The 26,234-nt window shown below is 54.7% G+C and overlaps 1 protein-coding gene across 5 annotated transcripts; it reads left to right on the forward strand.

The window, feature by feature from the left end:
* The first annotated feature begins 832 nt into the window (after positions 1-832).
* LOC308546701 (protein AF-17) lies at positions 833-26,143 on the forward strand. Of its 5 annotated transcripts, XM_081115946.1 has the most exons (22): positions 833-996; positions 2,194-2,273; positions 2,744-2,798; positions 3,037-3,146; positions 4,017-4,120; positions 4,376-4,469; positions 6,731-6,895; positions 7,556-7,654; positions 10,088-10,307; positions 10,724-11,338; positions 11,785-11,966; positions 12,197-12,305; positions 13,470-13,536; positions 13,740-13,885; positions 14,357-14,554; positions 14,658-14,746; positions 15,886-16,235; positions 16,653-16,743; positions 18,005-18,361; positions 23,696-23,731; positions 24,284-24,403; positions 25,732-26,143. In XM_081115946.1, the coding sequence occupies exons 1-22, from the start codon at positions 888-890 to the stop codon at positions 25,909-25,911; spliced, it is 3,576 nt and encodes a 1,191-aa protein (XP_080972072.1). In that variant the 5' UTR covers positions 833-887; the 3' UTR covers positions 25,912-26,143. The 5 variants fall into 5 exon arrangements, with proteins under 5 accessions (XP_080972072.1, XP_080972068.1, XP_080972070.1 ...); XM_081115942.1 differs by lacking the exons at positions 23,696-23,731; positions 24,284-24,403; positions 25,732-26,143 and adding an exon at positions 18,943-22,743; XM_081115944.1 differs by lacking the exons at positions 23,696-23,731; positions 24,284-24,403; positions 25,732-26,143 and adding an exon at positions 18,943-22,743 and having other exon boundaries at positions 10,088-10,226.
* Positions 26,144-26,234: the final 91 nt, after the last annotated feature.

Genomic DNA, 26,234 nt, shown 5'->3' on the forward strand with positions numbered 1-26,234 from the left:
TGAATGAACAAATGTCTTCGTGTCAGAGTGTTTACCCTACAGAATGGCCCCAGAAGAAAGACCGCACGACGGCCATCCAAAGAGCCCCCAGACACCGAGGGGCGAGCGACTCACGCTCCTTCTAGCGCCCCTTACCCTGCTCTCCACTCCCAAGTTTCCTTGGGATAGAACAGCCGCCGAAACGAAGACCTGGGCAGAGTAGGCTGAAGAATCGGACCCGGGGCCGAGACCGAAAGGCAGGCAGAGGGAGGGCTCAGGAGCGCTAACTGAGAATTACAGAAAGAAAAAGAAAGAGGGAAAATTAGCGTAGAGCAAGCAGGAGAAAAGCTCCCTACCAAGCCAGGCTTTGTTCCCTGAACCTAAGACTTTACCCGGCGGCGGGCGACTGGCTGCGGGCGGGCCGGGAACGAGCTAGCGAGCGGAGGCGCGCGGCCATGGCTGCCGCGGCCGGGCAGGGGGGCCGGGGGGGCGGCGCGTGAGCGGGCGGAGCGGGGCGGGCGCCCGCGATGTGCCACTCGGCGCCTCCCCCGCCGGGCCCGGGCTGCTCGGAGGCTGGGCGGCCCTGGTAGCTGGGCGCGCGGCGCGGAGGGGGCGAACCCGGCGCGCGGCTCTCATTGTTGGGGGGCGGGGGGGCCCGTCGGGGCATGAGGGCGAGAGCACGGCGGGGGGGGCGGCCAGACCGAGCAAGCGAGGAGGAGGAGGAGGAGGAGGAGGAGGACGCCGAGGAGGAGGAAGGAGGAGGCAAAGAAAAGAAGCGGCGGCGGCGGCGGAGGAGGAGGAGGAGGGAGCGAGGAGGCGCGCGGCCCCCCGCTCCCTCCCTCCCCCCCTGACCCCCGACCCCCGCCGGCCGGCCCCCCGCCCCAGCCCCGGAGGGAGCTCATGGGAGTATGAAGGAGATGGTAGGAGGCTGCTGCGTATGTTCGGACGAGAGGGGCTGGGCCGAGAACCCGCTGGTCTACTGTGATGGGCACGCGTGCAGCGTGGCTGTCCACCAAGGTACGGGGGTGGCCCGCGGGGGGCGGCGGGACCCCGGGGGCGGCGCGCGCAGGGCGCCCTCGGCCGCGCCCTCCGGAGACCTCCTGGGGCTCAGGCGCCCCTCCCCCACCCCACCTGAAGGGAAGGGAGGCGTCGGGGGCTCCCCCCGCCCTGTCCTGGAGGACCGGGTCAGGCATTGTTTTCTAGCCTATTGTTCCAGTCCCGCGCCCCCCACCCCAAGTTGAGGGAGTTTGGAGACAGTCTAGGGGGCAATGAGTACACTCTCCGCGTCCCGAACCGCCAGTGTCGGGGCTGTTGCGTGAATGTTTACCATCGAGGTGTCCCCTCCTGCCTGGTTATTTTGGTCCGGGCTCCCTGAGGGAGAGGTCAAGGGGGAGTCATCCCCCCTCCCGCTTCCGGATACTGGGAGGAGCGTATTGGGAAGGGAGGAGAAGGGTCCCAGGGGAGAGGGGACTCCTAAAATCCTCCGGGGAAGAGCTGTGCATAGGGGAGAGGTTGTGCAGGGGGCCGGAATCGAGAAGAGGGCGGTTTGGAGTTTTCCCCAGCAGCACATGGTTCGGAGTTAACTCCTTGAGGAATCTTGCCGAGGGCGCAGGCTGGCATCTCCCGCCTGTCTGGCACAGCCAGCTGCCCACCCCACCCCCTTACTGGGACAGCCCTTAAGGTTCTAGCTGTTGGCTCTTCCCGCCACTGTCCTGTAGGTTACCTGTGCTGCACCTGCCCTCAGCCTGGACTTTTTACATGCCCTATTATAGTTAGAGGTAGAAGATAATGTCCCTGGACCCCCAACTTTTCGACTCTTATCTTACTGGCCCTTTAAGAAACGCACCCCCCCCCCATAACAACACAACTGTGTTCGATTATGTTAATGTTGTCCCTCTAGTTTTCTCTATTCCGGATGACCTCTGGCAGAAGCTGGGAAACAGGTCCAGAAAGGGAGGGTCTTCTAGAGTTTAAGGTCAAGGACTCAGACTTCCTGCCCCTGCTTGGAGTATTTGGTTGTGTGGTTAAAGGCTGGCCTGTGCCCACTGGGCATTCTTTGTGGCCCTGCTCGCTAGTGAGTGAGCCCCAGACGGGGGAGCAGCCCCCCCTACTAGAACTGGCTGTAGTCCTTTAGAGTCACCCTCTTTCCCCACTTACTCTGGGAAAAGCCACTGCTGATAGATTTGCTCTGTGACTCTCCTCCTCCACCCCTAGCTTGCTATGGCATCGTCCAGGTGCCAACGGGACCCTGGTTCTGCCGGAAATGCGAATCTCAGGAGCGAGCAGCCAGGGTGGTGAGTTTGACACTCCCCTCCCCCTAGACCCATACACCTGAGCATCTCCCCTGGTTAAGCTAGGGAGACTCAGAGCTAGAGCTAACACTAGGGTAGGACTGTCACACAGGACTTCCTGTTTCCTGCACACCTATCACCAACCCCATCTCACCCTCAGCTCATCCCTCACTCAGCCCCACCTCAGGCAAGAGGCCTTTTATTTTTGTTTGCTTATTTGTTCGAACTTTTATTATGGAAAGTTTCCAACCTGTACAAAAGTAGAGGGAATACTATAAGGAACTTTATGTTCCCATCACTTCAACAGTTACCAGCTCGTGGCCAATCCTGTTTCTTCTATACCCCAACTCATTCCCCTATAGACAGTTTATCATTTCCTCCTGGGGCCCGTTGAATGTGTTTGGGGGGGCAGATCAGATCTCCACCCCTTTGGAAAGGCCCCCCTTAATCCCTGTGCCCCCTTGCATTGGCAGAGGTGTGAGCTGTGCCCACACAAAGATGGGGCATTGAAGAGGACTGACAATGGAGGTGAGGGGAACCCTGAGCTCCTGGGCTCACCTGCTGAGGTCAGCAAGGCCCCCTGAGCTGTGTCTGGGAAGGCAGGAATGTGTGTGTGTGGCAGGGGGTGCTTGATTTCCCTTTCCCAGCTGGCACTGGAATCTGATGGGAAAGCTATAGAGGAGGGGACTGTCTGCGGTGTGGGGCTGTGAGGGGTCAGGGTCTCGGGCTTGCCATAGCAGCTGAGGCCTGCCCCACATTTCCCCAGGTTGGGCCCATGTGGTGTGTGCCCTCTACATCCCAGAGGTGCAGTTTGCCAACGTGCTCACCATGGAGCCCATCGTGCTGCAGTATGTGCCTCATGATCGCTTCAACAAGGTCAGCGGCCCCTGCCGTGCCCTCATACTAGTTCCCTCCCTCGCTGGGTCCCTCCACCTCTCCATCCAGTATAATTTGATTCTGTCCAACAGATACTTTCAGGGAATTCAGGAAGTGAGTAGGCACCTTTCACTGACAGACATGCTTATTCAAGTACTACCAGAGTTGATCTTAGCAAGCAGTTCATTCGTTCATGCACTAAACAAATTTTACTGAGTGCTTACTATGCGTCAAACTTGGGGCAAGGGACCACCAGGCACACAGTATTCAATACTGATCGAAACAGATGTGCTCCCTCCCCCATGGAATTCACACTCTTGTGTGAGAAGACTGTAAATATCAATAAACGGGAAAATAAAGTAAATGCAGTTCGTGGTAAATGCTGTGACGAAAACAAGGCACTGAAATAAAGAATACCTCGTCGGGGGCTTTCTTTAAATAAAGTGGTAAAGGGAAGAGACATTTAGGCTAAGAGCTGGAGGATGAGAAGGAGCCAGCCTTGAGGAGGGTGGGTTCCAGGTACTAGTCAGAGGTGAGAATGAGCTCACCAGGGAGCAAGGCAGACACAGTTGCTGACCTTACAGGGCTCACCATCCAAGAACTGTGCTAGCCATTATTTTAGCCATCAGCCACATGTGGCTATATAAATAAAGTGAAATACTGCTTAAAATTCAGTTCCTCAGCCACATTTCAAGTACTCAATAGCCTATATGGTTCATGGCTACTGTATCAGACAGTGCAGTATAGAACATTTCCATCATCACAGAAAATTCTGTTGGATAGCGCTAACCTAGGATAATGGGGAAAGGATGGAATTGAGGGGTCCCTTAGGTGGAAAGGAGGAAGGAACGATTGTGCTGTGTCCTGCAGACATGTTACATCTGTGAGGAGCAGGGCCGGGAGAGCAAGGCAGCCTCAGGAGCCTGCATGACTTGTAACCGGCACGGATGTCGACAAGCTTTCCATGTCACCTGGTGAGACCCCTACCTGCCCCTATGCCTCCCTCTCCAGGGTTCTCTGAGATCCCAGGCCAGCTATATCAACCCCCTCCGAGATTTGCCATGGACGGCCACCCATGGCTCATCCTAGCTGCTGTCTCCTTGGTGATTAGGACAGTGCTTTTTCTTGGATGGTCTTGGCCTTTCCCCAGCAGGGCCCAGGAGGGTAGAAGGGAAGAGGTTGGTCTGGTTTGTGGCCACACCCCTCTCAGGCTGACCTCTCTTGGTTAGTGCCCAAATGGCAGGCCTGCTGTGTGAGGAAGAAGTGCTGGAGGTTGACAATGTCAAGTACTGCGGCTACTGCAAATACCACTTCAGCAAGATGGTGAGTCTCGTCTGCCAGGGCGTGAATGGGTCAGTCAGCCATGGTTTAGAGGGCATGGGCTCTGGGCCAGGCTGGTGCCTGGTGCTGAGAAGACAGAGATGGAAGGATCCCAATGTCCCTGCGCTTGAGGAACCCCTCATTGAATGAAGAATAAATTGAACTATAGCCTGAGGGGTGTGCATCAGAGTTAAACTAGGCAGTTCACCCAGAAGAGAGAGCTCAGACCCTGCCTGTCAGTCTGGGAGGCTTCAAGGAAGAGGTAGCACAGAAGCTAATGGAGGTGGGAACAATAAGAGCCAACATGGGGTGGGGGTTTATTGTGCCCCAGCCTGTGTACTAAATTCTTTACATGCATTATTTTGTATGATCCTCCCAACAACCCTAAGAACTAGATGTACTGTATTTTCCCATTTTACAGATGAGTAAACTAAGACCTACTGAGGTTATGTAACTTAACTTACAGCATGTATGGGGTTTGAACAGGGAGTTTGATATGAAAGCTCCTTAGGAGCCTGCCAAGCAAAGACAAAGAGGAAGGAACTCCAGGCAGGGGGACTGGCATGGGCCAAGTCCTGAGAAGAGAAAGGATTTTGTGAGTAGCAGAACGGGGTGTTTGGTGGAGACAAAGCAGATGAGGCAGAAAAGTTCAGGCAGGGCCAGAGCTGGGCTTCCTTCTGCCCCAGGCTTCAGGGAGCCAAGGAGAGGCTGGAAAAGGGGTACTATCTCATGTTTGTGGAAAGACCTGTGTGTTCCAGAAGCTATGGGGTGTCCTGGAGAGGTAGGCTGTGGCCTGACTAGGATTGCAGCTTGGACCTCACCCGTAGGCCACAGGTTTGCAAGGCTATTTGTAAGCGGGAGGGTAACGTGATCAGATTTGTTTTTTAGGGAAGATTACCCTGGCAGGCACTAGGAAGCTGGATCCAAAGGGCCAAGGCTGGTGGCTAGGAGACAGCTGCAGAAGGGGGGAATGGAGGGATAAAGCTGAACATTTCTAGATAGACTTGCCTATGTGTGAGGGTAGCTGAGAAAGGAGGGGTTGAAGGTGATAGATAGGATCCAGGCTCTCAGTGCTGGTGGATGGGGCTTGAGCACCTGTGGGTGCTGTGAACGGGTGCAGCAGGCTTGTGTAAGATTAGCATCTGTCCTGGTCTACCCCACACAGTCCTAGTTTGTGTCTGTTGCCCTGGTGTAATTATTAATAGTTCCCCCTTTCATTTTCAACTGTGTCCTGATTTGGATCATAAGTTACATGTTCACCTTGGTTTCAGGGTTTGATTATGACTTAGGATAAGGTAGGGAGATCAGTTTGGTTTATAGGAGGTGCCAAGTGAGAATATTCAGGTTTGGTGGCTGTCAGACCCCCAGGCAGGGTGGTAATGCCAGTCCCAGGTATATAAGCTAGGGCTGGAATTCCCAGGTGCCCATGATGGTAGGGTGAGTGAAGGTGTGAAGGGAACCATGAATGGGAGAGTCTTAAGAGCTTGGCATGGTAAGAGCAGTGCCCAGGGGAGCGATTGGGTCAGATGAGGTCTGAAATTAGTCCTTGGATTTGGCAATTGGGAGGTAGTGGGTGACCTTAGAGGGAGCAGCTGCAAGTCTGGGACAGGCGAAGCCATCACACTGGTTAGTGGGGAGTCTGTTAGCAGTGAAGGAAGGAGCAGGCTGTGGCTGGGAGGAGAGGCAGCATGAGGGTCATTTGGGGTTTTGCTGTGGATGTTTACTTACCCCCTTCTTCAGGGCAGCAGTCCTTTGGGACAGAAGGAACCACTGTGTTTGCTGGAGGGGGCAGCTAAGAACAAGGGAGAAGGGCTGATGGCTAGGGTGAAATGTCTGGAAGGAAGGATGGGGTGTGGAGTATAAAGGAGCAGTCGCTGCCACAAGGGTCCCCTATACACCCTCTACCCCGGGAAAGGAGGCACAGGTGGGCCTTGGCTCATGTTGCCAGAGGTGGGCCAAGAGGGCACTGTGGAAACAGGTGGGTGACGAACAAGGACCTGGGCCCCAGTTCTAGCTCCAGCATGCCTTGCTGTAGCCAAAACACCCTTGTCTCTTCTGGGCCTGAGTTGCCAAATCTGTGTACTGGATGAGCTGGGGAAGCTCTAAGGAATGTCCTTCTGTTGAGCAGAGCATCACTGAGAATACAGGGTCCTTTTAGTGACAGGCAGAACAGGGGGTCTGGTCCCCAGGATCACGACCTTCAGGAGCCTTTTTCTAAGCTAATGAGAGGAGAGTTTGGCAACTCCTCTCAATTCTCTCCCCAGAAGACTTCCCGGCACACAAGTGGGGGAGGTGGAGGAGCAGCAGCAGGAGGCAGCAGCGGCACAGGGGGAGGTGGCAGTGGCTTCATCACTGGCCGGAGCAGGTCAGCCTCACCATCCACCCAGCAGGAGAAACACCCTTCCCACCATGAGAGGGGACAGAAGAAGGTAAAGTCTTCTCCCTCTACCTGTCCTGCCACACTCACAAACTCATACCTCTTTCAAGAAGCTACCACAAGGTGCTCCCAAGGCCTTGGGACCTGTCCCCTTCCTTCCTCTGAGCCACTGAGGGCAGGGAGGGGGCTGAGGAAGTGACATGGGAGGATCACAGAGGGTGACGTGAGGGCCTGGCTTCCATGGGGCTCTTTGTGTTTGTGTGGCTCCTCCAGTGTCCCCATACTCCCCAACACATGGCCCTGCACATTTGCACACATCTCCAGTCTAGCCTTGTGTTAGCCCAGTTTGTAAGTGTACATGCCTGAGTGCCCCTGTGCCTCATGTCACAGTATACCTGGCTCCCATCCCTCTGCACGGTTCCGTGTCCCCAGTGGACACCCTTGCAGGTGTGTGCTCATGTGTGTGGTGCTCTGTGTCACTGGTGTGATAACGGGACAGGCTATTTTTAGCAGGCAGAACGGATGAGGGGCTATTGACTCAGAGGAACTTGCCTGAGGCACTCCTGTCCAGTCAAAGTCCCCCAGTTCCTCCATAGGGGGAGATGACATCCACATCGCCCATCTTTGAGAGGGGTCCACTGCCCACATCCCCGTATCATCATCACCCCAAATGCTTCCCAACACCAATATCTGCTCACCTGTCCTTCCCCAGAGTCGAAAGGACAAGGAACGCCTTAAACAGAAGCACAAGAAGCGGCCTGAGTCACCTCCCAGCATCCTCACCCCACCCGTGGTACCTACAGCTGACAAGGTACTGCTGCCCACACCCAGGAGGGATGGCCACAGCAGCAGGGTGTGAAGGGCCAGGGTGAGCCAGGGACCTGGGCATCCCCCACAGCTTCAGGTTAAGGTGCCTCTGCTCCCCACCTCAACCCCCTCTATACCATAGCCCCACCAATCACCAACCCAGGAGGTCAGGGGTGTGTGGGGGTTACCACCCTGCCTGTTGGCTGCCAGATTTTCACATCTGCCTTTGTCCAAACACAGAGCTTCAGCACTGGGCTCTTGTCTGTGAATACAGTACTCAGGCCAGTTCTCCAAGCTATAGCCCATTCCTCAGAGATAGGTAGAGAGGACCCCTTCTCTCTCACCCCTCCCCTTGCACCTCTCCCTCGTGTCAGGAAGACACCCACAGCATGTGACCTAACCAAAATCCTACTCTATGCTTGTTGGAGGGACTCAAAGTGTAGCCCATGGCAGGCCCTGACAACACCTTGGACCTCCTGATCATCCCATCTTCCCAGGAGGGGCATGGTATGTCAGGCCTGTCTCCAGAAATGGGTAACATCAGGATAAACAAATGGCAGGCCCTACCCGACGCCAAGGAGTCACTAATCCAAGCCAGAGCAGCCCTCTCTGCCCCTCCTTCCAGCTGCCTGCCCTCCCCAGGGAATGTGAACAGGGGCCCCCGGAGAAACTGCTTCCTCCTGTCACCATTATTGCTCCATTCACTTCCACTGCCTAAGGAGGTTGGCAGAGCTCTGGGCATCTTAGCAGGAGGCTCAGGTATCAGGTTTCTAGGGGGATGTTGCTGTGGCAACTGCCCCAGTAACCCCTCTCCCTGCCCTGCTTTCCAGGACTCACCTGGAAAAGCTTGTCATCTCTGCCCTCTGACCTTTCCCTGGGGCCTGCAGACAGGTGGAAAGAGAGGGCCAGAGATCTGGGAGCCCCTCAGTGGCTGGGTATCCCCTTGGGCATGTTGGAGCACTCTGCTCATCCCCTCCACCCGCCCAGCATTTCAGCTCCCCCCCTCCCCCCTCTCTCCCTTGCTCTCCGAACCACATCTGGCTCCCTTCAGAACTCCAGCTGTTGAAAAGAACAAAGAGGAAGAGGAGACAAGGGCTCCCCCCAGGGAGGGCAGCGAAGGGTGGCTCTCATTCTCCCATCCATCCTCCCTCTGGCATTTGTTGGTTTGTCTGCTGAGTACCCGGTCTCCACCAGGAGGAAAAGCCCTGTCCCTAGCAGTAATACAAACTCTAACTCAGTCACCACATGCCAGCCTCTCTTCTAGAACGGGATCTACGGGATGTGTAGGGATCAGCTCATTTAATCCTCAGAACAGTCCAATGAAGTAGGTATTTTGTTAACCCCATTTAATAAATGAAGAAACTGAGGAAGAGAGATTAAGTAATTTGCCTCAAAGTGCACAGCTAGTAAGTGGTAGAATCAAGATTTGAACCCATGCAGTCTGACTTGAAGACCTGTACTCTTAACCACCACAGGTACTGTCTCTGCATTATATTAACAGCATCAGAATCATCATTATTGTCCCCACACTATGTATCTGGCATTATGCTCCTCGTAATTCTCCAAATAGGCATAATTAGCCCCGTATGGACACTGAAGCTCAGCAAGTTTGAGAGGCCATGCAACATAAACATGGCAGTAAATGCAGAGCCCACCAAAGCCCATCCTCCAACCCCTGCCCTGCCACCCTCAGAGAGGTTTCTGGGGGCCCCAAATATGGGAACAGTATATTTCAGTATAGTGTGGCAACTGTTGACATGGCTGATGGGGGTACATAGTGCCCTGGAAATAAAGAAGACAGAGTGACTTATTCCACCCCAGGTGTCCAGGGTGGCTTCATGAAAGAGGGGACTTCCAAGTTGGATTTTGAAGGAGGAGTTTTCCAGGAAGAATAAGAATAGGCTCTCCTGGCAGAGGGCTTGGTACTGCAAACTCAGGCTGTCTAGGAAAGGCGCAGAATGGCCAGGGAATAGGGTGTCAACCAGGTGGCTGCAGCTTGGGGTGAGCAGGGACAGAACGGTGGTGACTGAAGGGCCCAAGGATACAGCCAGGGCAGCCCTCTTTCCTGCCCACACCCCTTCCCAGCACAAGTCCGGCAAGTATTTCTTAAACAAATGAATGAACAAATGAGTATATCAGTAAGACTCTGGGACTGTTTTATCTCTCTCCTGCCTGAGGTGAAGGATAGACAGCTTCTTGGGTTCAGAGTGCTTACCTCTCCTCATACCCAGAAGTTCCACAGCTGCTTCCCCATCTTCCTAGCCTAGGGACTCCCACCACCATCTCCCTACCCAGAAGTCTTTCCTGAAGCTAATTCAGGACCCTCCCAGTAGAGCCCAGGTCCTGTGTGCTCCTGCTCCACTCCCAAGTCAGGGTGAAGCCAGGCCCAGGTAGCTGGTCTCAAGCCTTCCTCTCTCCTTTCTCCTCCCTCCTTCAGGTCTCTTCCTCAGCTTCCTCCTCCTCCCACCATGAGGCCAGCACTCAGGAGACCTCTGAGAGCAACAGGGACTCAAAGGGGAAAAAGTCTTCCAGCCATAGCCTGAGTCACAAGGGGAAGAAGCTGAGCAGTGGGAAAGGTGTGAGCAGTTTCACCTCCGCCTCCTCCTCTTCTTCTTCCTCTTCTTCTTCCTCCTCTGGGGGGCCCTTCCAGCCTGCAGGTGAGTGTGGGCAGGTGAGCCTCCTGGAGGAGGCTGGGAATGGGACGGCCTTTAGCCCTCAGCTTTTGTAGCAAGGGCCTTTGCTTATTAGTTTGCATCTCATTTGCTTCTTAAATTGGTTCAGGTTAAAGATGGAGGATCCCCACCAAATTATATTTCTCCAAACCCTCCCCTCAACTCTTCCCTTTTGAGTAGAACTCTTCTCTCCTCCCACTTTATCATAAGTGGGGAAGCTGGGGTGGGGGGGTCACTCATCCCAGGACAGAGACAGTGGCAGAGCTGGGACTAGAAACCAGGTTTCCCCATCACCTGACCAGAGAGAGAGTTCTCTCTCACTAGTGCACATTGGGAGTGGGAGGGAGGGAGGGAGGGAGGGATCTGGGATCCAGCTGTAATTCTGTTTTCCTTCTGTGCAGTTTCGTCCCTGCAGAGCTCCCCTGACTTCTCTGCTTTCCCCAAGCTGGAACAGCCAGAGGAGGACAAGTACTCCAAGCCCACAGCCCCTGCCCCTTCAGCTCCCCCCTCTCCCTCAGCCCCTGAGCCCCCCAAGGCTGACGTCTTTGAGCAGAAGGTGGTCTTCTCTGGCTTTGGACCCATCATGCGCTTCTCCACCACCACCTCCAGCTCAGGTCGGGCCCGGGCCCCATCCCCTGGGGACTATAAGTCTCCCCATGTCTTGGGGTCTGGGACCTCAGCAGGCACCCACAAGCGGATGCCCACACTGAGCGCTGCCCCTGCGCCTGCTGAAGAGACCCCTGAGACAGGCCTGAAGGAGAAGAAGCACAAAGCCAGCAAGAGGAGCCGACATGGGCCAGGACGTCCAAAGGGCAGCAGGAATGAGGAGGGCGTTGGGGCCCCAGCTGCTCCCTCCCTGCCTGGTGCCCAGCTGGCTGGCTTTACTGCCACTGCTGCCTCACCCTTCTCAGGAGGTTCCCTGGTCAGCTCTGGCCTGGGTGGTCTGGCCTCCCGCACCTTTGGGCCTTCTGGGAGCCTGCCCAGCCTGAGCCTGGAGTCCCCCCTGCTAGGGGCAGGTTAGTAACCTTTTGGGATGTGGGGCATCTGAGGGCCCAGGAAGGCTAGTGCTGGGATATAGGGATAAGCATGCAGTTAGAAGGAAATGTGATAGAAACTACTACAAAGGATAGAGATAAAAGATGGAAGTGACAGTCACTGCTAAGATTCTTCCCCGTACCCATCTTCTGCATGGTTGTAGTAGGAGAGATTGAGTTGTCAGTAGGACATGAAGAGTTTTGGTTGGGGTATTAGAAAAGCTGGGAATTCCTGGGCAGGGTAGTCTAAGTAGTCATGTCAAGTAGATATCACCCAGGCAAGAAGTGACATCTTTGCAGCAATTAGGTAGGTAAACTGGTGTGTGTGGCCAGATCCAGGGAGTGTTCCCCTGCTTCCTGAGCCACCTGACTGGAGGGGCTTGGGGAGTGGTGACTGTATGCTTCCCTCTGTGTCCTTGTGCCTGTAGGCATCTACACCAGTAATAAGGACCCTATCTCCCATGGTGGTGGAATGCTGCGGGCTGTCTGCAGCACCCCCCTCTCTTCCAGCCTGCTGGGGCCCCCTGGGACCTCTGCCTTGCCCCGTCTCAGCCGCTCCCCATTCACCAGCACCCTCCCCTCCTCTTCTGCTTCTATCTCCACCACTCAGGTGAGGACTTACTCCTGTGCTCCTCCATCCCTGGGCAGGTGGGGGACAGGTTGCCAAAGACCCCAGCCCTCCAATGGGAACTTGAGATATTGGACTTGATCACCAGAACTTCTCCCTCTTTCTGGTCCTCTCTCCTCCCTAGCACACCTGGTCCCCTCCACCTGGTAAGCACAGTTGTGCCCTAGATCCAAGAATAACCACCAGGCTGGACTCTACCTCCTTTCCCTCAGGTGTTTTCTCTGGCTGGCTCTACCTTTAGCCTCCCTTCTACTCACATCTTTGGAACCCCCATGGGTGTCGTTAACCCCCTCCTTACCCAAGCCGAGAGCAGCCACACAGGTATGTGAGTCTCTGACCCCATTCCCTTCTTCCCAAAGGTCTGAGGGGCACCCATCACCTGCATGTCACCCCCCAAAAAAGGATGGGAGGGCTTTCTGGCTGCCCCCTCCCTCTAGCCATTGCCCACCCTACAAAAAATTTTTTTTCACACACAACAAACCAGGGTACACTTTCACCTGCCCCTGGTGAGGGGTTGGGGCAGGACAGGGAAGAATTACTCCATCTCACAGGAGAAAGGCAGATTAATGCTCAAGGCAGTTGAAGTAGAGAAAGGCAGAGCTGGAACTCAAATTCTGGGCCCCGAACTCTAATCCCAGTTCTCTTACCGCCGCAGTATAGCTCCTAGCTGGCTTCACAATGAGTCTTTGGGAATCAGCGGGTACAGAGATCACACCAGCTGGGCAACCTGCTCTCAGGGTATATAGGAGTTAAAGGGGCGGGTCACAAGCGCCCCACCCTCTCCCTTGAGAGTCAGCCTAGCCCCAAAGAGCTGATTGGTGCAGATACACCACCTGGCCAGCTAGGGGGCGGGGCTTATCACCCCGCGGCTAGGTAGGCCTTAAAGATACCGAATCCAGAATTTAAGACCCGTCTCAGTAGACTAATTTACCCCCCCACAACTCAAATCGGAATTCTGTGTCCCAACCAAGGGCTTTGCCATCTAATTTGTGGGTTTATGAATATAAATGGTCATACAAAACATAACAGCTACAATTGTTAAGGGCTTCTTGCATGCAGCTTAACATTTCACATTTATTACCTTATTTTAATTCTCATAACAATCACTTCAGAGGTTAGTTTCAACCCCAAATCCAGAGCAAGTATCAGGTCCAAGTTCAACCCAGGACTGTCTCGACTCAAAATTTCTATAGCATTAAGCTTCCAGGAAAGAAATTGGGAGGTGGATCTGAAAGTAGCCAGGCAGCGGGAGTCTTTCTGCTTAGAGAAGGGAAGAGACCAGATCCATGGCTTTACCTCCCAAGGGTTTCCATACCAGGGTTCCCAGCGCCTCATGAGCTAGAACTGCCAGTCTGGGGTTCGGAGATCCTGGGGAAAGAGGTCTGCTGTAAGGTTCCAGATCCCATACCCACTTCCCAGGGGGGGACTGTGAGGCCAACTGGCACCCTTTCCCCGCTGATCCCTGCCCTCCCTTCTCCTTCCAAGAGCCAGACCTGGAGGACTGCAGTTTCCGGTGTCGGGGGACCTCCCCCCAGGAGAGTCTGTCTTCCATGTGAGGGAGGGGGCGGCGGCTTGGGGGAGGGCCTGGGAGCGGGGCTGGGGAAGCACTCCGGGAGGAGGGGGCGGAGAAGGGGGCACCTGAAGAGGGTGGGGTCCAGAAGGGGATGACTGGAACCCCTGAGGTGGGGAGGGGAGGAAGAGAGGGAGACAGGAGTGGTAGGTAAGCCTGAGCCCGGTATTCCCTTCTGACCCCAGGTCCCCCATCAGCAGCCTCCCTGCACTCTTCGACCAGACAGCGTCCGCACCCTGTGGGAGCGGCCAACTAGACCCAGCAGCCCCCGGAACGACTAACATGGAGCAGCTGCTGGAAAAGCAGGGCGACGGCGAGGCCGGCGTCAACAGTGAGGAGGGGGGCTCAGGGCTGGGAGACCTGCCCTAGGACCCCCAGACTCGGTCCCCTTTTCCCTAAAGTCCCCAAACATCTTTAAGGTTCCTCCCCTCGCCCTACCCCAGCCCTAACTCTTGCGAACCTCAGCCTCACCTTTAGCTCTTTGTAGGCCCTGTTCCTGGCTCCGCAGCCTCTGCACCCTGCTTTTGGCCCCCCGGACTCCTTGTTAAGCCCAAACTTCCGCCGGTCTCTTCCCTCCCAATCACAAGGCCTCAAACCCAGCCTCAGGCCCCGCCTCTGGTCCTCACACCTGCGGCTCCCCAGGTCCCGCCTTTCCTAGCTCACCTGAATGCCTTGCTTGCCCGCGCCTTCTTTTCTAGGTCTCTTTTGGATTTCCTCCGCCAGGCCCCGCCCTCTATCCCCTGACCCCGCCCCCAGCCATCGCCCCGCCTCTCCCTCAGGCACTCTCGCCCTCTTTCTGCAGTCGTGGAGATGCTGAAGGCGCTGCACGCGCTGCAGAAGGAAAACCAGCGGCTTCAGGAGCAGATCCTGAGCCTGACGGCCAAGAAGGAGCGGCTGCAGATTCTCAACGTGCAACTCTCTGTGCCCTTCCCCGCCCTGCCTGCCGTCCTGCCTGCCGCCAATGGCCCTGTTCCTGGGCCCTTTGGCTTGCCTCCCCAAGGTAAGGGGAGCTCACCCAGCCCGGGAGTGGGGGCCTCTGCCGGGCTCTAGGAACAAGCTCCGATTTCAGCCCTGACCTCCTTCGCTGATCCCCCCTCCCTCAGTCGGCAGCAGCGATTCCTTGAGCACCAGCAAGAGCCCCACGGGGAAGAACAGTCTCGGCCTGGACAACTCGCTGTCCACGTCTTCGGAGGTGGGCACTGCGGGGAGGGGCACTCGGGAAGGGCGGGAGAGGGGAGGCGCAAGGGCCTCCTGGTTCCACCTCCACCCTGCAGCTATTGGAGGCTGAACAGTTAAGTGATTGGCTGAGCAATGAGCTGATTGATCCTTTCATTCCTTCATTAGATAAGTAATAATTATGAGGTCTCCACTTAGTACCAGGCACTGGTAAAGCAATCAGTGAGGAAAACGGACGCAGTCCTGCTCCTGAAAATAGGCTAACTCTAACAAAACAGTCAGTAATTACAAACCGGGGAAAGTGCTAAAATGGGAATAATTTGAGGGCTGTGAGGAAGAATGGGAGGGTGGGATTCTTATGTAGATATAAGGTGGTTAGGGAAGGCCTCTGTGAGAAGTATTTGTGAAGGGTTTATTACAGTGCCTCACACAAAAGGATTCCTGTGTAATTGGTGGTGGCGGGGGAGCAGTTTACTATTGTTATGTGTGGTTATTATTGAAATTAAGCAAACTAGTTTCTTGTCCTCTCTGCCACTTACTGTGTGACTTGGGCAGTAATAATCATCATAATAACTAAGATCAATTGCACATTTGCCCTTTGTCATGTCCTGTGCTGAGACTTTTAAAACATTGGTTTGTTTAGTCTTCACTGTGGAATGGGTAGTTATGGAATAGGCACTACTGTTTACCCCCATGTTATAAGTGAGTAAACAGAGGCAGAGAAGCCACCCAAGCCACTGAATTGTGGACATAGGTTTGAACCTGAGCCTGTCACCCTAGCTGTCTGCAGAGTTGCTGAGCCTAAGACTCAGTGGTCACCTCTGAAGCGGGAAGAATGAGATAGTGCAGGTTGAGCACTGAACTCTGGGTCTGGTTTACTAGATGCTCACTACCATCATTGATGTTTAGCGGTAAACTAGGATAGTGACAGGCGCTGGGCCCCCAGGAAGTGGTCTGTAAACATGATTTGTGTAGACATTTAAGATTCTTAGCCTTAATCCTGAGCCTTGCTTCTTCCTTCTGGGTGGCTCTGCCTGGGGGTGAGGTGGGGGTGGCTGTGCTCTATCAGAATGTTGGTGGGTGCTGGGCTGGGGGCCAGAAAGGTCATGCTGGCCCCCTGCTCCTCTGACCCCACCCTTCCCCCTCCCTCCCCAGGACCCACACTCAGGCTGCCCAAGCCGCAGCAGCTCGTCGCTGTCCTTCCACAGCACGCCCCCACCGCTGCCCCTGCTCCAGCAGAGCCCTGCTACTCTGCCCCTGGCCCTGCCTGGGGCCCCTGCTCCGCTCCCAACCCAGCCACAGAATGGGCTGGGCCGGGCACCAGGGGCAGTGGGGCTGGGGGCTATGCCCATGGCTGAGGGGCTGTTGGGGGGGCTGGCGGGCAGCGGGGCCCTGCCCCTCAATGGGCTCCTTGGGGGGTTGAATGGGGCTGCTGCCCCCAACCCTGCAGGCTTGAGCCAGGCTGGTGGGGCCCCCACGCTGCAGCTGCCAGGTTGTCTCAACAGGTGAGGGAGAGCTCAGTCTGGGGAAGGGAACGGGGAGGCTGGCTCTGGGAGGGACTCCCCCCAAACACCCACAGTCCCCCAAAAGGAAAAATGTCCTCCGATCTTATAGGGTATAAAATCTAGTCACCTCTTGGCCCCAGGTACTCCCTAGATGTTAGATATGAGTGCCCTTTGGACAGCAACTCTCTAGACAAAACTGTTTATTTCTTGTACCCCAATCTAGGTTTTCCTTCTGGGAAAGTTCTAACATCTAACTTACCTCTTGCTATACTCTCTGAGCTCAGTTTGTTTCTCTTTAGTCCTCTAAAATTGCACATCCCTGCCTGTCTCCACCTGGGTCTGAGGGAGTCTGGGAGCTTGGGGGGATAGTGTTTCCCTGTCCCTTCCCATGGTCTGTATTTTGTCCCCCTGCCTCAGCCTAACCGAGCAGCAGAGACACCTCCTGCAGCAACAAGAGCAGCAGCTCCAACAGCTCCAGCAGCTCCTAGCCTCCCCACAGCTGACCCCGGTAATGCCCTCCCTTCCCAGGCCATCTCCCCTCTCCAGCTCTGCTAGAAGGGCCCACCCATCTCAGAGAGTCTGGGCCAGCTTAGGGAGGGAGAGCAGCCCCAGGCTGGGCTGAGGTTGCACCTGTGGAGCATCCCCTGTGGGACAAGAGGGTTAAGGGTTGCTCTCAGAACCCCCTAGGCATTGGGGACGGGATGCTGTAGTGGCCCTGATCACATCCTAGTGAGAGCAGGTCTAGAGGGTGGCAAGTCTTGTTATTGAGCATTTCCAATCCCACGCCCAAGGATCTTTAGGGGGAAACTTCAGCGTCTGTGTGGAGAGTTGGCTGAGCAGGTGACAACCCCTCAACCGGAACAGCCCCTTTTTGGTCTGTCTTATATGTTGGGCTATGCTAAGATTTCCTTTGGAGAAAAGGAGTTGTGTCTTTTAAAAAGAAGGGAGTTGAGCCAGCAGGTGTGGCTCATTGGTTGAGCATCAACTCATAAACCTGGAGGTCACAGTTTGATTCCTGGTCAGGGCACATGCCTGGGTTGTGGGTTCAGTCCCCAGTAGGGGGCATGCAGGAGGAAGCTGGTCAATAATTCTCTCTCATCACTGATGTTTTTGTCTCTCCCTCTCCTTTCCTCTCTCTGAAATCAATTTTTTTAAAAACATATTAAAGGCATTACCCTTTAAAAAATAAAGGAGGGAGTTGAGTATATATAAACAATAATCATTTTCACATAAAGAAACATCAGAAAGAGACACAAAAATCTAATTCAACTGGTTATCTCTAGGGGCCAGATAGAAACGGGTAGGAGCAAGATTTCCTAAGGTAAACCACGATATATTGTTTTGGTTTTTAGAATACTTGAAAATGCTTTGCCTACTCAAAGCAAAAATAAATGAATCTGAAATGAAAAACAAAAAAGAAGGGGAGTTGAAAATTATTGACCTAGTTTTATGTTTTCCAACTTCGGGTTTTACCACCTCTGGGAGCATTTGTTGTTATTATAGTGACTAAGAAACTGACTTATTGACTGGAGTGGGGCCGGGGATGTTAAGCACCCTGTGCTTGGCCGGTATTGCCCCACTTGACAAACCCTGATGGTGTGCAACCACTTTCTTGTCCAGATGGGGAGACTGAGGCCCAGAGTGGGGAGTTAGAGACAAGAGAACCTTGACCATCTCCTGCCTCCAGTGTGATGGGATGGGGCCTGGGCCAAGCAGGGCAAGCTGGCCTCAGGGACCACTGGCCAATGAGCAGTCTGGCCTACTTGCAGGAACACCAGACCGTTGTCTACCAGATGATCCAGCAGATCCAGCAGAAGCGGGAGCTGCAGCGGCTGCAGATGGCCGGGGGCTCCCAGCTGCCCATGGCCAGCCTGCTGGCAGGAAGCTCTACCCCACTGCTGTCAGCGGGCACTCCTGGCCTACTGCCCGCAGCATCTGCCCCACCCCTGCTGCCCGCTGGAGCCCTGGTGGCTCCCTCCCTCGGCAACAACACAAGTCTCATGGCTGCAGCAGCTGCAGCCGCAGCAGTAGCAGCAGCAGGCGGCCCTCCAGTCCTGACTGCTCAGACCAACCCTTTCCTCAGCCTGTCTGGGGCAGACGGCAGTGGCAGTGGCCCCAAAGGAGGGGTGAGTAAGGGGTCCGGGGCTGCCCTGTCTTCCTGCTGTGGGATGGGCAGAGGTGGAGCATCAGAAGGTATAACAGATGCATCATTAGAAGGAGGAAGTGACCCCTAGGTCAGCAAAGCACCCTGCTCCAGACTCCAGGGCTTCTGCTAGAACCTGGGGTAACCTCCTGCAGATCCAATAAAGATGCACTCTGAGCATGGACTAACAGTAAAAGGACCAATTAGAAAAGAGCGTTCCTCTGGGAAGACCAATTAGAAAAGGCTATTTCCTCTCTGAGTAGAAAGAGATGATGCTCTGGGTAGGCCATTTCCAGAAACGCTCTCCCTCTTTCCTCTGAGGTTATACTGACGGGAACACAGGGTGCTGGCTTTGACTGGAACATGCCCGCTTAACCAGGCACCGTTGTACAGAGCAACCCCCGTCCCCAACACGTTGTTGACTTTGGTGTACACCTGCCAGAGCCCAAGTCAAGGCTCCCTCACTGTACCCTACAAAAGCTTTCTTGATCAAGGAGCTGTTCTCAACTGGGCGTTAGGACTAGACACTTCCCAAAGCCCCAGCCTCCCTTCCTCTCTTTCCAGACCGCTGACAAAGGAGCCTCAGCCAACCAGGAAAAAGGCTAAATCCACCCACACCTCTTCTGATCCCCAAAGTGGAGGGGGCAATCCTGGTTTGAGGGGGTTCTAGCCTGGACCAGGTACCTGCGCCCAGACCCTGGAGAGTCCCAGCCCAGAGCACATGCTGAGACCTGGCGAGTGTGGGGCGCACGTGGTGCTGAGGACTGAGACCAAGAGGGGAGCTCCTTCTATCTGGCCTCTTTCCCCTCTGCACAGACCCTTTGTGAGGGGTTCAGAGGGAGGACAGGCTCCAAGCCAACCTAGGAGCCCCTACTCTCAGCAGATATGTTGCGGTTCCTCAAAGAGCAAAGTGGGCCATGGCATAAGTGGGGGTAGGTTGGACCCTCCACATAAAATGGATCAGCACTTGCATGGGGAGAAGTGGGGGACAGGCCCTGGGCCTGTCCCTGCGCAGAAATCTGTTATGGAAGAAGGGGTGGCCCTACTGTACCTGCAATTTCTTCCCAACTTGGGCAGATGGCAGGAGGGATCCCTTAGATTGTTTCTCACCAGTCCCTTTCCCCTGCCCCCCAACAAGGGTCACAAGCTGAGCTTGTAAAAGCCCACAGACTAGGAGGCTGAGGAAGGGGCAGGTTGGCCTCAAACTCAGCTCAAGCCTCCCCATCTCTGGGGGGAGCCCAATGATGGGTTGGGCAAGGGGTGGGGTGGGGGGGAGGCCCAGCCCCCTGGGTACCCTGCCCCGTTTTGCACTATTGGATTTAGGAGTGCCGAGGGTGGGGAGATGGAGCTAGCTGCCTGACTCAGAGTGTGTGTGTGTGTGTGTGTGTCCCTCTACCTGGGGCAGCCGAGGGCAGGGATAGGAGCAGTGCTCAGAAGGAGAGCTCCCAGCTCTTGTTTGCACCCTCCCCACCTCACCAACTTTGGTCCCTTTCTGGGGCATGAATGGTTAACAAAAACCAGAACAGTACTCCAATATTGGAGAGTAACTGGGGGCTGAGGGCTTTGAATCAGGGTAATATCCTGCCTTCCCTTCCCCAGATCCCACATGGTCTCAGTGCCCCTCCCTGCCCCAGCTCCCCTGCCCCCACTGATAGTTGGTCCTGATTCCCTGGCACAAGGGGAGCCCCAGGGATTAGGGGACAGGGCAAGGGAGGGTAAAGTGCCACTTCCTTTAGTGAAGATCTCCCAGAATTAGCCAGCCCACTTCCTGCACCCTACCCCCACCCTCACCAACCAGGGGAGACTTAAGCTTAAGCTGACCTAACAACTGTCCCTTCACCCACCAGCTACTTCCCGCAGGGTATAGTGGGCAATGCTTAGATTCTCACCTTCAAGGGTCCCCACCTGCCCAGAGCTTTGGCGGCAAAGGCCTAGGGGCCAGTGGGACAGCCAGGAGAGGGGCAAGGTTGAAGCCTGTGTCTGTGTCTGTGTTTCAGTTGCACTGGGGTTGGAGCCAGGAGAAGGCATTTCCAGCTTTCCCTGATGCTCATGTCTTGTCAGTCTCTTTGCATGTGTGCATTTTGTGTGTGTGTGTGTTTCTGTTTGGGTTTTTGTTGGTTTTTTTTTTAAATAAAGAAAAGAAGATGTGTATATTTTTGGCAATGACAGAAACGTAGTGCAGATATATTTTTGCCTGTGCTGCTCAACTGGTTTTTTTCTGATACTGAAAATAATATTAATATTACTGTTGATAAGACTTTGTAATATGTTAGGGAGCTGATAATGGAGGGGGGTGAGTGGGAAACCTTTTCAGAGGCAATTTCTTAGGCACTTGCAAGGGCTTGGGGGGAGGGGGGTGGCAGTTGTGATGACCTCAGAAATACTCACTTTTTATTAATGCTAAATATCAGTTAGAAAGAAATGATAGAATTCAGCATTTTATTAATCTTCATCTATTAAGCTATATAACTCCCTGCCCCCAAATCACTGAAAAGAAAAATAACCTTCAGAGATTCTTAGAAGAGTTGTTCATTCACACCCACTCCCTTGCCCAAGGCCAACCCACTTGGAGCTGAAGTCAGCTTCTGTTCTGGATGGCGAGGGAAGTAAACTGGCCCAAGGCTGCTGTGGCAGGGAGTAGAGGTCCAAATGATTTAGTGCACTGGAACCATGACCTCCTTCCTCCCTCCCTGCACCTGAGTCTGGGGTTCTCATCTCCAAGAGTCTATGTTTTCCAGCTTTCCCAGGCTGGGTGCAGCAGCAGGTAGTCAGGTTAGATTTGAAGGTGGGACCTAGGCTGAGTATGGATTGGTGCTGTCCCTCAATTTGGGTGGGGAGGGGCAGGAGAGAGGTAGTATATTTTCATCTTTTAGGGAGCTTTATAATAAGAAAGGTCTAGAGATCTTCAGGAAGGAGCAGGGTCGCAATGTAGGGGGATGGCTATGCTGACCTAACCCTCTTCTCTCAGACTCCGTCCCTTTTTCCAGACAGTTTGGATGGGGAGTGGGAAGGGATGCAGATTTGTAGATCACTGTCTAGGGGAGGGAAAGGATGTGGTTTGCAGGGCAGAAGTGGAGTTTGAAAATGTATGAGAGTGGAGTTTCATGTGTCATCACCCTCGACTTGGAGATGTGAATGAGGTGTGCGTGCAGAGCCACTGGCCTTGAGGTCACAACTGGTGCATGTGTGTCAGAGCTGTAAGGGACCTGTCTTTAGGGGTCATTTGAGCCAGCTCCTCACTTCAAAGGGGATACCTCCTAGCCTCAGAGGGACAGGAGCGCGGACAGAGCCAGGACCTGGCCTCCTGGTCCTCTGCTCCCCCCCCCCACTGCACCACCTCCACATGGCTGTCTGGCTGTCCTTGTGTGTGTGATGTATGGTGTGAGTGCAGGGCTGTGCCCAGGATGGGAGGGTATCTATGTAGCACTGACTGTCTTAGCTCAGAGCTGATGGATCCTCTCCATGGACAATATGACACTTTAAAGGTTGCTTTTTAAAAGATTTTCCTGTGTGTGAGTTTTTCCCCCTCAGGCCCTTGGGTCTACTGCTGCCTCCAGGTGCCCTTACCTTGAGGCTGAGGAGAGCACTCCTGCCATTCCTGTTCTGTGTTCTAAGGAAGTACTCCTAGAAAAAAACCCAGACAAGTGAGGGGTCAGAGCCAGAGGCAGCTCTGATTAAGGGTGATCTTCACACTTCCCTTTCCCAAACTAGAAATGCAGACAAGTTTTCAAAGGCATAGGCCCTCCCTGCCAGCTTCCAGCATCTTCCTTGGTGTGTGGTAGGCCAGAGTTAGGGGTAGGCAGCTTAGTCCCAATTCTTCTTTATCCCAACTTATTTTCCTAGGGACAAGTGTCTGGAGGGATTAAAGACACATCAGTCAGTTGAGAATATGGAGGAAGGTGGGGCCCGGTACCCTGGCTTTCTCCAGTTACATCAATCAGATTAAAAGTGTCTTAGCTCCTGACCACTCTGACTTGATCTACTGAGAAGCTGGGGACTAACGGGTGCCTTTATTGCCCTTTATTTGCTTCCTCCAGCCCAACTTGGGACTTAGGTGGCAGGACTGGAGACTCAAACCCAGACCCACCCCACCCCCATTCCATCCCAGCCCGTCTCAATGTAGCAGACCCTTCCTAGGGGAGCGGGGAGGGGAAGCCATGGTTTGCAAACCCAGGGCTCCTTTTTCATTCTTTCTAAAACCTTTATATCCTCAGCCCAAAAGGCAATGCCCCCCCTGCCACCTCGAAGCCTGGAATTGTGCATAACCCGGATCTTGTATCTTTGTATAACGGATGTTATTTGTACGAAGGGCAGTTCGTAAACAGCACTTGTTCTTTTAATAAAAGAATGTTTTACAAAAAAAAATCAAAGAGACCCTGCTTTGTCTGGCTTTATTGAAGGGAAAGGGAGGTGGCCTGCCAACTGTGGGAGCCTTGGGGGTGGAGTGGGGGGATGGGCTATTACATTTCTTTAAGCACTCAAAATAGTAGAACGCACAAAATACCCAGGCTGCGCATTGACCATTCAGAGATACCTGCGCCCCACCCACAAGGATATGGTATAGCTCCAGGTGACACGTGCCCGCCCTGCACTTCTGGAAGCACTGCCTTAGACTCTGCTGGAGGGAACGGCTCCCGGGGGTGGGGATGTGGCCCACGAGCGCCGGCGAGGAAACGAAAAGCGATGCTCCGCGGCTCATTCCGCAGACAAGCAGGTGCCAAAGAGGTCGCTGGGAGAGCCCAGCTCACCCCCGCAAGAGGCCAGAGGAGGCTGCGGGACTGGCGCTCGTCTGGGCTTCCAGCGGTTGGGCTGGACCCGCGCAGGCCTTCGGCCCCCACCCGCACGGAACCGCGCGGCGTCTTCCGGGCCGAGGCGGGGCCGGGCCGAGGCGGAGGCGGGGGTGAGCGGAAAGGTGACCGGGGGAGCGGGGCGGAGCCCGAGTGGCGTGGCGGCCGGGCCCGGCATGAGCGGCCTGGGCGGACTCCTGCGGCCGGTGGCCTGGGTGAGCATCCCCCGCCGCGGCGCCGCCGACCCCTCCTCTCCTGCCCCATGCCCCCCGCCCCCAGCTCCGCCCGCCTGCCCCCGGCGCGGCGACGCCGGCTCTGCAGCCCTCCCGAGCGCCCGCTGCGTGCCAGCACCTCCCCAGCGTCTCTCTGTCCCGTCTTGTGATCCCGTTTTCTTACCCTCATTTCTCCTTACGCCATAAGCGGTCGGCGCTTCCTTCCCGGATGACTTCCCTCTGGAAGTTCTCCGCTTTCCATTGACTTTATTTTTCTGTTTCCAAACCACCGTCTGGTGATGACTGCGTGCCTTGCAGAAGCTGAACCAGAGGCGTGACATCTCCTCCTGGCTGGTAAGTACCCCTAGTTTCCCCTTCTCTCTGCCCAAGTTCCCCAGGCCCAGAGACCCCAAAGGTAGAGCCCAGGAAAGGGAACCAGAAAGGGTCAGCCCTGCTTCCTGGGCTCCAGCCTTCGATTGTCTTGCCCGTGGCCACCTGCCATGGTTCAGGGGAGGTAGCCTGGACCAACGGGCACAGGGCAGAGAGGCAGGCTTCTGTGCTGGAGACAGCAGTGCGTGATAAACCAGGCCCCAGGTGCAGTTGGCCTGCTTAGCTGCAGGATCCCCACCCTCTCCTCCTTAGCACCTGGGTGGAGCCAGGGTTTTCAGAGAAAGCAGCTGGGTCCCCTAACTGAATGCCTGCAAGGACTTGAAATTCCCGATCTGGAGCTCAGGGTACTTTCGATGTCTTGGGGGGGAATGTCCTTGCAGAGTGTCTTAAGATCAGCCTCCTGCAGAGGAAGCCAGCCACAAGCCAGGGCCAGTGGGAAATCAGACAAAGCCATAGGCAGGAAAGTGCTTCCCGGACCCCGGGCTGACCCCAAACTCCTCATCTTCCCTGCCATAGGCCAAGTGGTTCCCCAAAACCCCAGCCAAGCCTGTGGTGGCCCAGAAAACACCCATCAAGGTGGAACTGGTGGCAGGGAAAACCTACAGATGGTGTGTGTGTGGCCGAAGCAAGAAGCAGGTGAGAGACCCCCTCCCCCATCCCATTGACATATGACACCCCTGGTTGGGAAAGCAAGGTGTCTCCTGGGAGCTCCCTCTCAAGAAAAAATACTCTCAGGCTGGCGCACCCATAGCCTTGAGCTCTGTTCTCTGTATCAACCCTTTGAGATGAGCCAAGAGATACAGAAACTTAGTCGCATAGCTGGGCGGGTGGCGCCCAGGGTCCTGGACTTGGCTTCTGATGGGCCCTCCTTTTCAGAGGGCTCATTCCAGGCTCCGCTCTAAGTACTGAGAGACTTGCCTCTCTTCCTCTCTCCTAAGAAGCACTTAGGCCAAAGGTTCCCAGTCCTGGAACCCCAACATTGAGAAGACTCTGCCCAGCTTTGCTACCCCCAAGTCCCCCTTCCCAGTGTCTTCTGAAAATCCACACACCAGTTTGACTTTCCTGGTTGTGGCTGTCTTCTCAGCCTGGCTTCCTGCTCCCGACTCATTCTCCCTCCTTCCCCAGGAGCCTCTCATCCAGCAGGAACCGCTCCATATTCTTAGCCTCCAGGGCCCCTTTCCTTCCCCAGCTGAGCTCTGAACTGTTTTCCTCCAAGCAGTGTGGCATGGAGCCACAGTGTCAGCAGCCCTGCTTTGCCACAGATTTGACTTTGAGCAAGTCCTCATGAGGGTGGAGCAGTGCTAAGGGAATGCCAGCTGCAGAGTGGCTGACTTAGTGGCATATTTCCCTCAGCTCCCCTCCCACCCCACCCTGACTCCACCTCTGTGGACCTTGGTTTCCATTACCGTCTCTTTTGAATACCTCCTGGGAAAGACTGGGAGTGTACGCTGGCACTAGGCAGTCAGTTCACTGTAAGTCACCCCCTTCCTCCCTATAACATCCACTCCATATAAAATGCTGTTGTTTCCTGAAGCCAAAAAAATTGATACCCCAGTCTTAAAGCCCTATGATGCACCTAGGCTCTCTCCAACCCAGTTTTTACCAAGAATGTGGGGAAAGAAATGAGTTTCATGAACCAATGGAGACACTGCAATTAAAAAACTATTCGTGTAAATAGTGCTGATACCTAAGACCCCGTTTCACCTTGAAAATCCTGTCCTTGTGCCCTGGAGACTAATGCTGTAATGACTCAAACTTACTGAACACTTACTGTACGCAAAGTGCATAATAAATGGTTATTATTTCCTTGGGACAACTCAACTTTTATTACCCTCACATTACAGGTGAGAGGTAAACTAGTGTTGCTCAGGAGCCTGAGCCCAAACCACTGTGCACTGCTTCTCCCAGACCTGCCCAGTCCCATCAGGTGGGGCCAAGTCACTAACTTCTCTTTCCCTCACCAGCCCTTCTGTGACGGTTCCCACTTCTTCAAACACACTGGCCTTTCCCCACTCAAGTTCAAAGCCCAGGAGACCCGAACAATGGCCCTATGTACCTGCAAGGCCACTCAGAAGCCTCCGTACTGCGATGGTACCCACAGGAGTGAGAGGGTGCAGCAGGCAGAAGTGGGCTCCCCACTCTAAGCAGGTGGCTGCTGCCCAGCCCCAAACCTCTCTGACATGCACCCTCTTTGTGAAGAAGGAAAGTGAGTGCCAAGCACAAGAAGGCATCATCCAGGGACCCCAGTACCCACAGCTGGCTTGCTTCCCATAACCTGGGATCTCCAATCTGGGAACAGGTCCCTGGTTTAACAGCTGCTGGTAGAGAAAGTGGCATTAAACAAGTCTGCCTGTCCAGAATGGTATCCTTGTGGTCACTGGTGTTCTGTGGTCTTTTCTGGATCCTAACCTAGTCTGGGGGCAAAGGGTGGAGATAATTCTGGTTTATTCCATATGGGGTCTCCCAA

Source organism: Miniopterus schreibersii (assembly GCF_964146895.1).
Source record: "Miniopterus schreibersii genome assembly, chromosome: 16".
In the NCBI taxonomy this organism is placed as follows: domain Eukaryota; kingdom Metazoa; phylum Chordata; class Mammalia; order Chiroptera; family Miniopteridae; genus Miniopterus; species Miniopterus schreibersii.